Genomic DNA, 19,015 nt, shown 5'->3' on the forward strand with positions numbered 1-19,015 from the left:
AGGTCTCAAGGTGCTCGATACCTTCCTGGATACTCCTCCACTTAGGCCAGTGATTCCCAGGTGTCTGTGGGAAGGCTGCACTTCACCAATGAGGCCTTGAGGGTGTCCCTGAAGCACTTCCTCGGTCTACCTGGGGCTCGCCTGCTATTTCGGAGTTAAGAGTAGAACACCTGCTCAGGAAGTCTCTTGTTGGTCGTGGGGACGATGTGTCCAGCCCAGGGGTCAGTGCCTCGATGCTGGGGATGTTGGTCTGGTCGGGGGCGCTGGTGATGGTGTGTCTGTCTTCCCAGTGGATTCGCAGGTTCTTGCGCGGGCAGCGTTGATGGTGTGCTCAAGTGTCTTGCGATGACTGCTGTGGATTTACAGGAGGTTACAGTTGGAATAATAAATGAATTTTAAAAGACGAGATAAGCAAAATGAAGACGAAAAAGCTCACCGTTTGCTGGGAGAAATGCAACTGGGAAAAGTACTGTTTGCTTCCCTTGATGTTTATAAGCCATACAGAAGCTTACCACATTGTTCCTTACTTCACACTCAAGCTACAAGTCCCATTGCTATCAGTGCACATAAAAGAGATGGTAAGAACAAATATCCAATTCTTAAATTAACTGGAAATTTCCTTGGGGCCACTTTCACTCCATTACAGTTACTTTGTTGGAAACTCTATGCATGTAAACAGAATTCTTGCCACACCAGCTTACACTGGGAGCAGCTCAATAGAAAATGGCACCCATTGATTTAGAAGGTCTGGTGTCAAATGCAGTGTATTAACTCTAAAAGCCATGATCACTCCCCAAAATTGTTTTTTTCCGCTTGGATCAAGTATAAAAGTAGGGAAGTGTTGCATTTGTGAGCCTGCATCTGCAATATTACATACAGTTTTGAGGAGCGAAGGAGTTCCATTGGAGGCAATTCAGCAGAAGTTCACTAGATTGATTCCAGAGATGGGGGACTTGTCTTATGAAAGGAGATTGAGCAGTTTAGTGCTATACTCTCCAGAGTATAGAAGAACGAGATGAGATCTAATCGAGGGATATAAGATGCCAAAGAGGATTTGACAAAAGAGACTTTCAAAAGCATGTTTCCTTATGTGGGCCAATCTAGACTGAGATGTCATAGTTTTAGGATAAGAAGTGACAAACTTAAAATAGAGATCAGGAGACATTACTTCTCTCAAAGTGTCATTAATTTTATGGAATTTACAACCCCAGAATGCTGGGACATGGAGGAGATAAACAGATTTTAATTAGTAAGGTGTTGAAGGGTTATAGAGAGTGGTCTGGAAAGTGGAGTTGAGATCAGTCATGATCATATCAAATTGTGGAGCAGCCTCCAGAAGCTGAATTGTCTCCTCCTTGTCTAGTTCATATGTTCTTATGGTAGCATAGTGTATATATGGCTATTTTTGAGCAGCCAGTCAGAATATTTCAATTCAACCTACAGCATGACTAGATGATAATTTTGTGGTAATGGCATTCGGTTAATAATCCAGAAAAGCAGGCAATCACTGGTGAAATTTCATTTCAGTTCATATACAGTCAATGGCAGAATCCTTAGTAGCTAATGATGGCACATCAAGAACTATTTCAATCGCAGAGTAACTATTTTTTTAATGTGACACTCAATGCTAATGTTGGAACTGCACAGTTAGATACCAATGCTATTGAATTCTTCTCTGTGTCGACAGCATGATGTTTCAGGTTGTTAGGAATAGAATAGAAATTTTAAAAATATAAACCAAAAGGATTGCAGATGCTGAAATCAGAAATAAAAACAGAAATTACTGGAAAAACTCTGCAAGTCTGGCATCATCTGTGGAGAGAAATCAAAGTTTCAGGTTGACTGACCCTTCGTCAGAACTCAAAATAGAAATAAAAGTTTGTTCCACATGTTTTGCTTCTGCTTCATGGAATAATTTGAGAAAAATATTAATTTGTTTCAGAAATTAACCTTAATTAATCAGAATACATTCAAATTTTTAGCTTGGTTTAAGAGTAAACAAAAAGAACTAAGTTGCACTCAATAATTAGTTAATATATTCCCATTTATCAGAGGGACCAATTTTTTTTGTAAATATATTTATTAGCAAAATTTTTTTTAACTTTGCAAACATATAAAATTATTGAAAAATACAATCAATAAGAAATATTAGTATAATAAGAGAGACCTATGTTTAAATATATCTTATTATAAGAGGATGGACATCTTTTCATCAACAAAGTGCAGACTTTAATCCTAAACGATGTTTTGTTTGATACAAATTTGACATCTCTCTCAGATTGGCCAAATACATGATTTTAGTGAGAAATAGAAACATCCCAAACCAGACTTGTTATTGAAATGATGCTTTATATTTGGCATCTAATGTTGGGAATCAAGAAAGGCTTAGCATTGTTCTCCATTAACAGTATTGATAAAGGATACATTCCACTACGACAGACAATTTCCAACTTTCAGCAGTTTCAGTTCTTGACTTGCACAGACTTCACGATTTGGAGATGCCGGTGTTGGACTGGGGTGGACAAAGTTAAAAATCACACAACACCAGGTTATAGTCCAACAGGTTTATTTGGTTTACCTGATGAAGGAGCTCCGATAGCTTGTACTTCCAAATAAACCAGTTGGATATAACCTGGTGTTGTCTGATTTTTAACTATGTTTTATAAAACAGGGAAGGTTTCCAAGAATGATCTTGAGGGTGAAAGGATTGTCAAATGAGGAGCTGTTGAGGACTCTGGGTCTGTACTCAGTGGAGTTTGAGAGCATGAGGGGAGGATCTGATTGAAACTTACAGAATACTGAGAGGCCTGGTTAGAGTGGATGTGGAGAAGATGTTTCCACCAATGGGGCAGACTAGGACCTCAGGGCACAGCCTCAGAGTGAAGTGACAGTCCTTTAGAACTGAGATGAGAAGGAATTTCTTCAGCCAGAGGATGGTTAATCTGTGGAACGTATTGCTGCAGAGGGCTGTGGAGGCTACTTCACTGAGTGTATCCACGACATAGATAGGTAAAGGGATCAAGGAAGAAGGCAGGAGAATGTGGTAAAAAGAACATATCAGCCATGATCAAATGTCAGGGTAGACAAGCAGGAGGCTGGAAGAACACAGCAAGCCAGGCAGCATCAGGAGGTGAAGAAGTCAATGTTTCGAATTTACAAAGTTAAAAATCACACAACACCAGGTTATAGTCCAACAGGTTTAATTGGAAGCACATTAGCTTTCGGAGCAACGCTCCTTCATCAGATGATATCACCTGATGAAGGAGCATCGCTCCAAAAGCTAGAGTGCTTCCAATTAAACCTGTTGGACTATAACCTGGTGTTGTGTGATTTTTAACTTTGTACACCCCAGTCCAACACCGGCATCTCCAAATCAATGTTTCGTATGTAATCCTTCTTCAGCACTGGGGATGGAGCACAGGTGAGTTTAGGTGAACACAGGTAGATCACCATTGGTTGGTCAGTGGGAGGAATTAATCGGTGGGTGGCTCGGAGAAAAGGTCATCATGATCAAATGGCAGAGTAGTGTCAATGGGCTGAATGGTCTATTTCTTATGGTCTTATGGTCTAACAGAGACTACATTTTATTGGTTTTAAAGTATTTTAAACTGACCTGGGGTTATGAAAGGCACAGTAATGAAAGACAATTCACTACAAAAAGGGCAATTGTATTCGTATCTCCTACTGCAGCTGCTTACAAACTGCCGACAAGTTATGAAACAAACACATCACAGTCTGAGGAGGTGCTAGTGATTGACTACACATATGCTTCCTTAACAAAGGAATAAAGACATCATATCACAACATTGACAAAATTAGCAATAAAGGACAACTCTCATAATATTCAAAAAGACATCTGCTGCAATTCTTGACCTTTGAGTCAAACTATCAAGTTAGACTAACTGGTCCGAACATCTGAGTCTCACTCTTGTAGAAAATGGATTAAGATTAGGATTGATAGTCCTAATCTTACCAATCTCCATTGGTAACAGATTCATTGAACAGGAATTGTTTGCCTTTTCAATGTCTGATATGTGCATCAAAATTATTCAGTGCCTTTTAAAAGCTGCCAATAATTTTAATCCCCATTCACAATCTCTTATCTGCAAGTGACTAACATCTATAATTCCTACCGAAGGTGATATCAATGTTCTATTGAATCTTGAGATCAATGTCCTATTATGAGCATAACAGGTAAGGAATAGTGACAGCAGAATAAGCCAGTGGTGTACATTACTATAACATTCAAAGGGCTGCAATGTCATTGGTGCCAGCATCACTTACAGGATACAAAAACATGAAGCTGATTGAATGTATAGCATGGCTACATCAGGTTCATTGATCCTGCATGTACAAGTCTCCAGTCATTTTTCAGAACCAAGAGTGTGGTGCTAGAAAAGCACAGCAGGTCAGGCAGCATCCGAGGAGCAGGAAAATCGATGTTTCAGGCAAAAGCCCTCCATCAGGAAAGCCCTTCCACTCTGTTCTATTTGTATGGTGTCATCTTCCTGATGAAGGGCTTTTCCGGTAATGTTCCTGCTGCTTGGATGCTGCCTGACCAGCTGTGCTTTTCCAGCACCACACACTTGGCTCTAATTTCCAGCATCTGCAATACTTACTTTTGCCTAGTCAAACTTAAGATGCTGGATAATAAAGCTGGAAAGCCTGAAAAGTGTTGCTGTCACTAATAGCATTACAGGCAGGTGCTCCAAGGCAATATTGCTAAAATAAATGGTTTATTCTCCCCAGCAGTCCAATCACGAGTAGCACACACTTCCACTTCATTTAACAATCCCACCCTTTTCTGTCGGATAGAAGATGTAAAAGTTTGCATACACATACAAATAGATTCAACAACAGCTTCTTCCCCACTGTTATTAGACTTCAGAACAGACTTCTCAAATTGTAAATTTAATGTTGACCTTGCTTTCTCTGCACTTTCTCTGCGACCCTAACATTGTATTCTTCACTCTGTTCTATTTCTTCAGTGATCTTCATGAACTGCATGCAGAACAAAACTTTTCACTCTACCTAGGTACATGTAACAATAATAAATCAAATCATACCAAATAATTTGATTACATTTGAGGTTTGCAAAGAATAATACTTAAAGGGGCCTTGCTCTTCAAACAAGGTTTGTTGCAGTTCTGTTCCTAGCAATGTGAGTACCAATACTCATGATCTTCCTGTGTTAAACTTGCCTTGGTGTATCAGTGATGATAACCTGAGGAGATGCAGGTTCATGCTTCTAAGTTTAGAGACTTGCTTAGCTTTATCTATTTCAGCACCATACAAGGAGTAGCATGTTGCTTATTTTGTTGTACTAAAAGTGCATGACTTTATATTTATTTGCATTGAATTTAAACTTTCAACACTTTGTCCCTTTCTGGTTTGGTATGTTCAAGTCACAAGCACAAATTGGAGAAAACATCACAGTGGTGAGCAGTCCTGTTTTAAAGGACAACACTTGTACCAGTTATTTTTCTCCAGTTTGACCATCTCAAGCAAGACTCTGCACCAGAGCAATTGAACACTTGATTATTACTCAGCTGTTTATTTTAATCTGGCCATCTGGAACCACCAAGTGTCACACAAAAAACAGGTCCTATTTCTTCAATAATTTCTTTTTGATGGTTCAAGCAGTTGGTTATTTGCATTCAGGTCACTGTGTAAAAAAAGAAAGTGACATTTCTAACACACACAGAAACAATTACACAGTTTTGACAGAAAAATTGGAAATTCAGCTGTAGAATTGCTGAAATGATGTTAGAAATGTTTGGAGTCAATTTTAATGCCTTAGCTTGACCATCTAACTGGGCAGAGAAATGAGTCTGCCTGTTCCACAGACACTGGGAATTGTCAGCTTGCTGTTTGGGGAATGAAGAATTATGTGCCACAGTGTTCACTGTTCACCTGCAGAATGACAATTCTCAAAATGCACCATTAACCCACTGCCCAGGTCTACCAATTGGAGAGTTGTGAGAGAATTTCAGCTGCTGTTTAGGAATTGTGTTACACTGCGCAGGATGGACGCGAGATGAGATCAACATGGGGGTGGGTAACAGTGAGCCTAGTCCAGGTGTGCTCTCCTGACAAGCAGACAGGGTGATGCCAGGAGGTACCATGCCAGAGGAGGAAGAAAGCACATTCCCGTCTAACTGAGAGCTCTCCACGTTCACCCTGCCTCCCACCCCCTGCTCCTTGGAGGATCAAGCTGGGGATGTCTACCCCATCTAGACACTTGCACCCTGGGATCGCCCCGCCAAATCTCTTGGGCCAACGGGCTCCATATCAGAGCTGGCTCCCTCCACCTCAGCTGCATGACCGGGAAGCACACTGAGACATGGCGGGACGGAGAGAAAGAAGCAAACATACAGAGCCCACTGGCATGGGTGAAGGTGGCTGTTTAGCAACACGGACAGTGTACTTAAATGCTGATGACTTTAACTTTCATGGATCTGCTTTTGAGTCTCAACACAGTTCCACAGCAGCTGACTGCAGTTCATGGTCACAGTGATGGAAGCCTACACAGGCAGACAACTGAGCCATCCGCAAACAGGGGGAGCAAGGCATAAAGATGGCATTGGGTCATGTTGAGACTTTTGGCCCTCCTCATTAAACATCCCAAACATTTGGCTCCCTGAGTGTAACTGTGAGAGATTTGTCCAGCAGTGACTGTATCAAAGAAATGCCCCTTACAGACAGACAGAGTCAATGCTTTACAATGGCTAAGGGGTGAGCAACCTGCATGCCTTTGTGCTACCTTTCTATGGCCTATGTTGTTCTCTATTAAAAGCCATATTTGGGGTTGTTGATACAATCCTCTCTCTCAAAGCTCCAATTGCTTACTCTGCCCACCCGAAATGAGGTAGCAAGCATTTTCTTCTCATTGCATAGCTTCAGTTCCAGAACAATGGAAGCTGACAGTGAGTGTTCCTCTCCAGCCACAGCCTGATCATGTCAGTGAGATTCCCTCGATCTGCCTATTCCTGATTTACAGCAATTACTTGAATATTTTTGTTTCCTCTGCCAAAAACACTGAAGATAACTAAATGTCAGTTCTTCCAGGAAAGGTAAAAGTGTTAGACCATGTTGCTCAATTATAAAATCTTTCTTTAAATAGCATTGTCATTGTGTCCTGAGGAAGGGTTACTCGACCCAAAGCATTAACTCTGATTTCACTCCTCAGATGCTGCCAGACCTGCTGAGCTTTTCCAGCAATTTCTACTTTTTGTTTCTGATATACAGAATTTGCAGTTAAGAGTCATAGAGATGTACAGCATGGAAACAGACTCTTTAGTCTAACTCGTCCATGCTGACCAGATATTCTAATCTAGTCCCATTTGCCAGCAATTGGCCCAAATCCCTCTAAACTGGTGGGCGGCACAGTGGCATAGTGGGCGGCACGGTGGCACAGTGGTTAGCACTGCTGCCTCACAGCGCCAGAGACCCGGGTTCAATACCCGCCTCAGGCGACTGACTGTGTGGAGTTTGCATATTCTCTCCGTGTCTGCGTGGGTTTCCTCCAGGTGCTCCGGTTTCCTCCCACAGTCCAAAGATGTGCAGGTCAGGTGAATTGGCCGTGCTAAATTGCCCGTAGTGTTAGGTAAGGGGTAAATGTTGAGGTATGGGTGGGTTGCGCTTCGGCAGGGCGGTGTGGACTTGTTGGGCCGAAGGGCCTGTTTCCACACTGTAAGTAATCTAATCTAATCTAAACTCTTCTTATTCATATACTGTATCCATTCAGATGCCTTTTAAATGTTGTAATTGTACCAACCTTCACCACTTCTTCTTGCAGCTCATTCCATGCATGCACTACCCTTTGCATGAAAAACATTGCCCCTTAGGTTCCTTTTAAATCTCTCCCCTCTCACCCTAAACCTATGACCTCTAGTTCTGGACTTCCCCCATGACCGGGAAAAGACCTTGTCTATTTACCTATACATGCCCCTCGTGATTTTATAAACCTCGATAAGGTCACCCCTAAATTCTTTAAGTTTTTAACATTACCATTATGTTTTGTTTTTGTTTAATAGAGATGATTCATAAATTTACTCCAAGATTAACACCTAAAAATGAGTCACCTATCTTTTTGTTTGTAATGTAAATTCTCCACAGCTATTCCTACAACACAATGGCATTACTTTCCACTCAGGAGAAATATAATTGTTCTGCGATTAATGAGCACCACATTACAATTCACCGTACCCATATGAGATGGCATTTTGTTTTGCATTTTCTGACTTTTCAGAGGCAAAGTACTTGGAAGAAATGATTTTGATTTAAATTTTGTTTTTAATTTTATTGTCACATGTACTCAGGTACTGAGGTACAGTAAAAAAAGTGTATAATGTCACCACACAAGGCACCACCTTCATGATCGAGTACCTAGGTACAGAAACATAAGAACAGGGTAGAAGGAAAGAACAAGTTAAACATGCAGTAATTATAGTATAGCATAAAACAAACAAAATAAGGTTAAAAGTTACACATTGCAAACCTTCTTAATTTTAAGTAGAAAGTAAAGAAATAAAGCTGAAAGTTCAATCATTGCAGTCTTTCTTAAGTGCTTAGCAAATCGAGATTTTTGTAAAAAATATGTTGTCAGTTGCCTTTCATTTATTTTTGTCTTTAACAGGCACAAATAGTGAAAGGAGTTTGGGTCTGTCTAACAGAGAAGAGAACTGTGAAACAGAAAACGTATCAGAGACACAGGATAGAAACGCTAATAACCCTTTGACCACTTTGCCTCCTGTGGTATCTGCAGTTCCAGCAGTGGAGAATGGAAATCAACTTTTGAATGGTAATTTGTATTTCACTTAACAGTGAGCTGTTACAGCTGTGCATGCAGTGAATATTCACAAGTGAAAACACTATCCTGAAAAAAAAATTCTGCCCCTCCTTGAGATCTGAGATCTCCGCAAGTACTCTTACTATGTAAAATCCTAGAGTCTGCAAGCAGCAATACACGTATGATAGACATTCTTGAGTGATGGGAACTCAGGACTCGCATTAATTCCTGGATGTTTGGAATTCCTACAAATGACAAATAGGCAATAGCAAAATGACCAGTACTATGCTGTAAAACTTACTGGCACGTACTGCTTGCTTATTTAAGATGATTAGAAAATCTGATTTTGTTTCAAAGTTTGCAAAGTTTCCAGGAATGAAAATCTGAATTACTCAGAATTGGAAAGCTGAAGTCTATTATATTCCCTATATGTGGATCTTTTATTTATTGAATTATAGAACAAAAGACGTGTTTACTGTATAATGTATTCATGCCAATAGTGAGGAGGACTTGGATTGTAGGTGAAAGTGAGGACTGCAGATGCTGAGGATTAGAGTCAAGAGTGTGGTGCTGGAAAAGCCATTCCAGGACTTGGATTTTGTCAAGTTGATTCTTATTGATTCACTTATTTCAATTCATTTAAAAGTTTTCTTCAAAAATGTTGAATCCTACACTGGATTTCATATAGGAATTGGCCTGAAATTCCATTGCATACAACTGAAATAGGAGAAGTACAAAAGAAACATGAAAATCAGCTTGTTTAAGCTTCAATGGGGCAAATAAGTTATGCCACATGTTCAGAAGCTCACACCAATCCCATGTAACAGCAAATGAGAACATGTAAATTTTGCAAGCTTTGTGACATCGTTTTGGAGGGATAAAAGTAAAAAAAAATTAAGCTTAGCACTTATACAATGAGGTAATAATGTACAATGGCATTTGTCTCAGATCCCTCTCTCCGTGGAGTAAATTTTCAGGAATTACGATTGAATTCCCAGCATGGAGTCTCACTTGACAGCAACATGGACTGGAGAATCGGACACTGAGGCCAACACTCAGGATTCATGCTGCTCAGTACCTTTGCTGATTTTCTGTGCTCTGATTGAACAAGACCGCGCCAGGAAGTTTTCTGAAAATGGCATCCTTTTTATTAGCAGAGTTGTTAAAGGATTTAACTCCTGTGCTTAAATCCCAGACACAGGAACTTCAGAAGGACTTGCTGACTGAGCTCATGCTAACGTCACATATTTTGTTTATCTTTCATTTCCATAAAACATCATGTTGTGGAAAACTGTGCCTCCCAAATTATGTCTGACACTGCTGGCCTAAATGAGTCCAAATAAAATTGAATAGTAAAATAGAATGATAGTCATTTTGAAGATTATGCTGAGCCCATTCCATATATAGATATTTTTCTCATTAAGGATCCAGCCTGCTGGAGCATTTTTCACTTTCTGGGCCTGATATTTGACACCTGTGTAAGAGATATAAAGTGAAGACAACAATAACCAATCTAGCAGGACAGAAGCCCATGTTCAATCTACATTAGGACATGGACCACTGCTAAATTGGTTGGGAACATCATCAGTCATCTCTGGATGTAGAGTCATTGAGATGTACAGCACGGAAACAGACCCTTAAGTCCAACTCGTTCACACTGACCGAATACCCTAAACTGATCTCGTCCCATTTGCCAGCATTTGGTCCATATCCCTCTGAACCCTTCCTATTCATGTATCCATCCAGACACCTTTTAAATGTTGTATCAACCTGCATCACTTCCTCTGGCAGCTCATTCCACACACGCACCACACTCTGCATGAAAAAGTTGCCCCTTAGGTCCCTTTGAAACCTTTCCCCTTTCACCCTAAACCTATGCCCTCTAGTTTTGGATTCCTCTACCCTGGGAAAAAGACTTGTCTATTTATCCTATCCGTGACCCTCATGATTTTGTAAACCTCTATAAGGTCATCTGTTTGAACTGAATGCTGCCCTAAGTTCTACATTGAAATGAGCTCTTGTCCATATTATCAACTGGACTCTGAAATTTGCTTCCTCTGTCTTGTTGCAATTCTGAAGAAGAGTTACATCAGACTCAAAATGTTAACTCTGTTCCTCTCTCCACAGATGCTGCCAGACTTGCTGAATTTCTGCAGCACTTTCTGGTTTTCCAACACCGGTAGTATTTTGCTTTTATTTTCTTACTCTAGTTGGCCCTTGGTCTCTGAAAGCTTTGAATAATAATATTCATGCCCAACATCCTATCCAAAAAGCCGAAAAAAAAGAGACCATCAAAAGTTGTTCAGAAAAATACTTCATAACTTTGAAAATGCTCCTACACGATACAACATCCAGTTTGAATATCAATGTTTGTCCCCTTCAGTTTATCTTCTTCCAACTAGTGTCAAGGCCAGTCAAAACATGACGCGAATATTTGCATCTGTAGATCTTTTCAATTAGGTTCATGAAATTAAGGTGGTTCTTGATCCTATCCAGGCCACTGGAAACCCATTTGGCTTATTGTGCTGACGTCTCTAGTCACTGCCAGTTATTCAATGTAGCCTTGCTGTTGGTGAAATCCTGAGCTACGTGCCAAGTGGAGGCGAAAATGCTTTCTTCTAAGATAAAGGAGTATTTTAGTTTTCACTTCACTCGTAAACTGCAGGATCAGAAGCAGTATTGGAATCTGAATTAAATATGGCCTAACTCCAGAAGTGATTTGGGGATGGGACAAAGGAAAATTATCCTAGAAGCAAAATAGAAGGGTTTTTTTTCTGTCTAGTGTCCATTACTTTACGACGGTAGACTTTACTGTTCATATGACTTTTACAGAATTCAAAATGTAGAATTATGGTAAAGATAGTTAATAATCAAATATATTAATTCTCTGATTAATGCCTAAGAAGGCAATTAAGCAGGTCGATGTTGATGCATCTAAACAGCTGATCATACAGACCTTCAGAAAGAACACTGCGCTCCAAAATGATCTGATTGCATTATCCTCCTCCTCCCCTCACCCCTTCCAGTGCAAAAAAAGAACCATGAATAAAATGTAATGTGTACTTTACAAATGTTTAAAAGTATTTATGTTGTATCATAAATTATGTTTACAATCTAATTGTGTTTGATGGTAACATGTTGGGGCACAATTGCCTCTTTTGCATGTTGTTTTTGGTGCTTTTTCATTTCAAACTGGATCTCTCTTTCAGGAAGCTGCATTTCTCCGGGTGATGTGGTTTATGCAGTCAAATAAACTGATATTGAGTCTTTGCTTATTTTAGTAACACTTTGCTTTTGTAATTTCCAGTGTAATATGATTGATCAAATCCTGGTCTAAAATTTCTATCAGTGTCATATCTCGGATGAATTACATTTTCAATAAAAAGAATATATTTCAGTGTATTTTTATTTTCAGTTCAAATAAATTAAATGGATAGATATTTGAGTTTCTGGGCTCTTATAGAAGATTTTTTTTTCATGGCTGCACATCTGTTTTTTTTTCAGTACTGCCACACATCAGTTATTACATGGTGCAGTTATAACTTTTAAAATGCCAAAGAAGTTGCAGGGTCATGGGCTTCAGTTGTTAGATGTATGGTTAAAAAAAAAGTTTTGAGGTTTTAGAATTCTGATGTGTTAGAAGTTGACCCATCATTGCCCGGACTTACGTTCAAATCTGACCCAAAATATGGCAGTAAAAGTCTATTGGAAGTACTATCAATGGGATGAGACAGCAAACCAAAGCTTAATCTGTCTTCTTAGGTGCATGTAAAAGATCCCACTACTGTAGTTTAAAGAAAATGAGCAAGTTCTCCATTTCATGACCAAAAAGTTATCCCTCCTACAAAACATAACCCAAATGGATAGTTAGTTATCCCCTTGCTATTTACGAGATCTTGCTACATGTGTATAGGTTGACACATTTTATTAGAGCATTATCTCCAATACAAGTGGATTTCATTGTTAGTGAAATGCTTTGGGGAATCCTGGGAAATGTGTTTCGGCAAGTCATGAACTGTGTCAAATAAACGTGAGTCTTTCATTTTCCTTCTCTCTTTCCCTTTTAATGGTTCATGTATGTCATCTTTACAAACTGTAACTTGTAAAGTTGGATGGAATTTTAATCTAATCCTAAATGAAATTGTTTATTATATTCTAAGTTTTCAGGAGATCAAATTCAGTTTGACAGATTTGTATGCAGTTCTTGCATATGCAGTTGTATATTTAATGTCTGTTTGAAGTTTATTCACCAATTAGTTTTCCAAGTAACGCAAGCATTTCCCAAGTCTATATGAAGTGAAACCTGTGGAATTCTCTGCCACAGATGGCAATTAAAGCCAAAGGTTTTCAAGAAAGAGTTAGGTATAGTTTTTCAGACTAAAGGGATCAAAGGTTAGGGGGAAAAGTTGGAAGCAGCATTCTAAGATAGATGATCAGCCAAGATCATAATGAATAGTGAAACAGTCTCCAAAGGCTGAATGGCCAACTGCTGATACCATTTTCTGTGTTTCTATGAAGCCCAGTAGGTCAAAATCATGAATTATATAATAGTGTTACAATGGCCCTTCCATTGCAGGTGAGGTCTTGGTAATGTATCCAAGAAACTGCCCCCATCATCTCTGTCCTGCAACCATGTCATAACATGAAGCAAACCAGCTCTGGGGACAAAATAAGAGAACAATTAGTTTCGTGAAGATGTGAAATGCTGAATCAATTTAGTTTTGGCGGAGCAAGACTCTTTTCCCCCTCACCACTTGATAGCCGTTACTCCATTGACAGGGAAGAATCAAAGCTAAGTGTATTTCTCATTCTTTTATCTTTGTAATTACAAAAATGCTCCAGTAGTTTCAAATTGCAATGTTTAACGGATGATAATTTATGTTGAATGCATTAGGATTTTTTAGATTAGTGACTTGAGAATTTCATGCAACTGTGTCAATATCCCTGGTACAATCATTCATCAGTCTCTTCTTATGCTGTAAAAATTGGCATTCCCAATTCCAAATTTGGATCTTTGTTTCCCAGTCCCAACCAAAAGCTGGCATCAAAAGAAGGAAATACTATAAATCATTGTAGTTATTGCAGTCAGTGATTTGCATGACTCTCTGTGCCTCATTCTAAAAAAAGGACTGTAATGTCTAATATATTACAATAAGGGTAATACATTACAAGAGTCTAATATATTACAATAAGGTTAGAAATGTGAAGGAACAAATTACCACAGATGCTGGAATTTTAACTGAAAACAACAAATGCTGGAGATCACAGAGGGTCAGACAGCATCTATGGAGAGAGAACAAGCTAACACTTTGAGTCTCGATGACTCTTCAGCAGAGCAGAAATGCGAAGCCTGATCAGAAAGTTCAACAAACCAGAATATTTTTAGAAACTTTATTAAGCTGTGTTGCATACTTGTGCTATTTTAATGCATGAAAAAAGTTGCTCTGGGTTGCTTTTAATCCTCTGCAAGCTCCTCAAAATCTGACCATTGTTTATTTACTTACGTTCCCAAGTTCTCATGATGTAAAACACTGCTATCATTCTTTGCTTAGCCTATTCTGCCTAAAAGGGAAAAGAACCCGTTCCGCTTCTCCTCTTCCCTGAAACCATTCTGGAAAATCTCTCGTGTGCCTTCACCAAAGCCTTTAAGACTTTTCTAAAGTCAGTTGCTCAGAATAGTTCTCGCTGGGGTTGAACTGATGCTTCTTTTTCCTCTCACTTTTGTGGGTCTGGTCCACAGAACATGAATGACCAGCTCCTAGAGGTAGCTGGCAATTTAAGAGTTTGGTTGCCTCCACTAAAATTGGATTTTGGAGTGCCTGAAACCCTGAGTGCAGAGGGTAAGAAGCCATTAGGAGGTTGGTTCTCAGTGTATTTGTTTTGTACAGCCAGGATACACTTTTGGGGGCTTGAGGCACCCCCTGTGGATATCACACCTGGAGAAAGTGAGGTCTGCAGATGCTGGAGATCAAAGTTGAAACTTTATTGCTGGAACAGCACAGCAGGTCAGGCAGCATCCAGGGAACAGGAGATTCGACGTTTCGGGCACAGGCCCTTCTTCAGGAATCTGAAGAAGGGCCTGTGCCCGAAACGTCGAATCTCCTGTTCCCTGGATGCTGCCTGACCTGCTGTGCTGTTCCAGCAATAAAGTTTCAACAACGATATCACACCTGGGCCCATTGTGGTGTGAGTCAGGGATCCTTTTGGGGGTGGGTCAGGTGCCCCTTTGGATTGTTAACTGTGAAATGGTGTGTAAAATCATTTCACTTTCCAATTTCTGCCATGAACTGTCAAAGTTTTTTTTTAAACTGCAAGAGAGTGCTTTTTGCAAAGAGTTGTAGTGTGCAATACAGAACTTTAAGTAAAGAGCCATTTTTCTCATTGTGTGTGAGTAACTGCTTATGAAACTCAGTGAGTTGCCCTGATCAGTGAGGTGGACAAAGGGGATGGGTGCAATTAGTCACTTAGTTTACTTGGAGCTATACGTTCCTGATGAAGGGCTTATGCCCGAAACATCAGTTGTCCTACTCCTCGATGCTGCCTGACCTGCTGTGCTTTTGCAGCGCCACATTTTTCGACAATGGAGATATACAGCCAAATTTGCTGGGGGCACAAAAATAGGAAGAGAGAGATCTTGGGTGCTTGTGCACTGATCCGTGAAGGTGGCAAAACAGTTTAATATAGTTATGAAGGCATGTGGGATGCTTGCCTTTATTAGTTGTAGCATAGATAATAAAAGCAGAGAACTGCATAAAGTTTTGGTTGGTCCACAGTAATGTGGATGGTTCTAGTCCTTACACCATAGGAAGGATGCAGTTTTACTGGTGAGGCTGCAAAGGACATTCAGCGGGATATTCCCTGGAATGGAACAATTTAACTTAGAAGAAAGGCTGGATAAGTTCAGGTTGTTTTTCTATGGAGCAGAGAAGCTTGAGGGGAAGCCGAATGGAAATGTACAAGTTGGGGAGGAACATGGAGACTGCGAATAGAAAATAGTTGTTCTCTTCAGTTGAAAGGTCAGTAACAAAGGGTAATAGTTTTAAAGTGAAAGGCAAAAGGTTTAGAGGGAATTTGAAGAAGATCTTTTTCACCTGGAGGATGGTGGGGGTCTGGAATGCACTGCCAGGGAGGTAGGACACCACACAATCTTTAAAAATGTCCGGGATGGTAGCATTCAAAACTATAGACTGAGTGTGGAAAAGTGGGACTCATGTAGGTAGTGGTATATTTTTGGTAGTGCAGGCTTGATGGGCCAAAAGCCCTCTTCTGTACTGTCTGATTGCGTATAGGTGGAAAGGCAGGATGTGTAAGGGTTACAAGCAGTTTACAGAGAGATATTGATGGTTTAAGTAAGTGGGCAAAAAGCTGAGAAATGATGTATAATCTGGAAGAATGTGAAGCTCTCCATTCGGAAAGGAAGAACTAAATAACAGAATATAATTTAAATGGTGGAAAATGGCAGGATGCTGCAACACATAGGTATTTCAGAGTACTTGTTCACGAAACACAGGAAGCTAGCACACACATGCAGCAGGTAATCAGGAAGGCTCATGGAAAGTTGGCCTTTATTGCAAGCAGATTGGAGGACAAAGTAGGGAAGTGCAGTGCTGGTGAAACCACATCTGGAGTACTGTAACCAGTTTCGGTCCTCTTATTTAAGGGAATTTTATTTCATTGGAGACAGTTCAGAGAAGGTTCGTGAGGATGATGTAAGAACTAGGAGCAGGAGTAGGCCGTCTGGCCCCTTCGAGCCTGCTCCGCCATTCAATAAGATCATGGCTGATCTTTTCATGGCCTCAGCTCCACTTACCCGCCCTCTCACCATAACCGTTAACTCCTTTACTGTTCAAAATAATGTGTCTTAGATTTAAAAACGTTTACTAAAGCAGCCTCAACTACTTCACTGGGCAGGGAATTCCATAGATTCACAACTCTCTGGGTGAAGAATTTCCTTAATTCAGTCCTAAATCTGCACCCCCCCACCCCACCCCCCTCAATTTTGAGGCAATGCCCTCCTGATCTAGTTTCACCCATCAATGGAAATATCCTCTCTACTTCTACCTTATCATTTGTTTCATAATTTTATATGTTTCTGTAAGATCCCCAGTGTGGAGGAATTGTCTTATGAGCAACTGTTAAATGGGTTAGGACTCTGTTCAGTGGAATTTAGAAAATTGAGAGGGGATCTCATTGAAACAAACAGGATTCCTAAATGGCATGTCAGTGTCAATGCTGACAGGATGTTTCCCCTCATGGGAGAGGCTATGACCAGAGGGCATAATCTCAGAATAAAGGGGCACCAATTTAAGACTGAGATGAGGAGGAATTTCTTCTTGCGGAGGGTAGAGAATCTTTGGACACCTTCACAAAAGGCTGTGGGGATAGAGTCCTTGTGTATATTTAAGGTTAAGATAAATAGATTCTTGATCAATAGGAGAATCAAGGGTTATGGGGAAATGGCAGGAAAGTGGAAGTGAGGAATGTCAGATCAACCACAAGGCTATTGAATGGCAGATCAGGCTGAAGGGGCTGAATGGCCTACTGTTATTCATATTTCTTATGATATAACAGAATATGAGGATCTATGAGGGAGATGATTAGATGGCGTTAGGTTGCATGGATTAGAATGGTAGGATATACAGAGTGTGAGAGTGTGATGGTAGGATATACAGAGTGTGAGAGTGTGACGGTTGGATCTACAGTGTGTGAGAGTATGAACGATAGGATACACAGAGTATGAGAGTGTGACGGAAGGATATGTAGAGTGTGAGAGTATGACGAGAGGATATACCGAGTGTGAGAGTATGAATATAGGATATACAGAGTGTGAGAGTGTGACGATTGGATATACAGTGTGTGAGAGTGTGGCGGTTGGATATACAGTGTGTGAGAATATGACGATAGGATGTACAGTGTGTGAGAGTGTGACGGTAGGGTAGGCAGAGTGTGAGAGTGCGACGGTAGGATATACAGACTGTGTGAGTGTGACAGAAGGATATACAGAGTGTGACAGTGTAGACGGAAGGATATACAGAGTGTGAGAGTGTGACAGGATGTGCAGAGTGTGAGGGTATGACAGTAGAAAATACAGAGGGTGAGAGTATGATGGTAGGATATACAAAGTGTGAGAGTGTGACGGTGGGATACACAGAGTGTGAGAGTGTGACGGTAGGATATGCAGAGTGGGAGAGTGTGACGGTAGGATGTACAGAGTGTGAGAGTGTGATGGTGGGATATACAGAGTGTGAGAGTATGATGGTAGGATATACAGAGTGTGACAGTGGGATATACAGAGTGTGAGAGTGTAATGGTAGGATATACAGAATGTGTGAGTCTGACAGTAGGACATACAGAGTGTGAGAGTGTGACAGTAGGATATGCAGAGTGTGAGAGTGTGACAGTGTGACGTTACGATATACAGACTGTGAGAGTGTGACGGTAGGTTATACAGAGCGTGAGAGTATGACAGTCGGATATGCAGAGTGTGAGAGTGTGACGGTAGGATATACAGAGTGTGAGGGTGCGATCGTAGGATATACAGAGTGTGAGAGTGTGATGGTGGGATATACAGAGTGTGAGAGTATGATGGTAGGATATACAGAGTGTGACAGTGGGATATACAGAGTGTGAGAGTGTAATGGTAGGATATACAGAATGTGTGAGTCTGACAGTAGGACATACAGAGTGTGAGAGTGTGACAGTAGGATATGCAGAGTGTGACAGTGTGACGTTACGATATACAGACTGTGAGAGTGTGACGGTAGGTTATACAGAGCGTGAGAGTATGACAGTCGGATATGCAGAGTGTGAGAGTGTGACGGTAGGATATACAGAGTGTGAGGGTGCGATCGTAGGATATACAGAGTGTGAGAGTGTGATGGTAGGATATACAGAGTGTGTGAGTCTGACAGTAGGATATACAGAATGTGAGAGTGTGACGGAAGGATATGCAGAGTGTGAGAGTGTGACGGTAGGATATAAAGAGTGTGAGGGTGCGATCGTAGGATATACAGAGTGTGAGAGTGTGATGGTAGGATATACAGAGTGTGTGAGTCTGACAGTAGGATATACAGAATGTGAGAGTGTGACGGAAGGATATGCAGAGTGTGAGAGTGTGACGGTAGGATATACAGAGTGTAAGGGTGCGATCGTAGGATATACAGAGTGTGAGAGTGTGATGGTAGGATAGACAGAGTGTGTGAGTCTGACAGTAGGATATACAGA

At 40.5% G+C, this 19,015-nt stretch overlaps 1 protein-coding gene across 3 annotated transcripts in view; it reads left to right on the top strand.

Annotated features, from left to right (window-relative positions):
• The window catches only part of myo16 (myosin XVI), a 391,172-nt gene extending 378,935 nt beyond the window's left edge, over nt 1–12,237 (top strand). For all 3 annotated transcript variants that reach the window (XM_087987876.1, XM_087987875.1, XM_087987877.1), the window contains 2 exons: nt 8,639–8,803; nt 9,740–12,237. In XM_087987876.1, the coding sequence (XP_087844002.1) occupies nt 8,639–8,803; nt 9,740–9,837 (263 nt within the window). In that variant the 3' untranslated portion in view covers nt 9,838–12,237. The remainder of the gene's footprint in view (nt 1–8,638; nt 8,804–9,739) is intronic.
• Nucleotides 12,238–19,015: the final 6,778 nt, after the last annotated feature.

This window comes from Chiloscyllium plagiosum, unplaced genomic scaffold, assembly GCF_037043375.1.
Source record: "Chiloscyllium plagiosum isolate Xiang-an unplaced genomic scaffold, Cpla_swu_hap1 HiC_scaffold_6, whole genome shotgun sequence".
NCBI classification, from domain to species: domain Eukaryota; kingdom Metazoa; phylum Chordata; class Chondrichthyes; order Orectolobiformes; family Hemiscylliidae; genus Chiloscyllium; species Chiloscyllium plagiosum.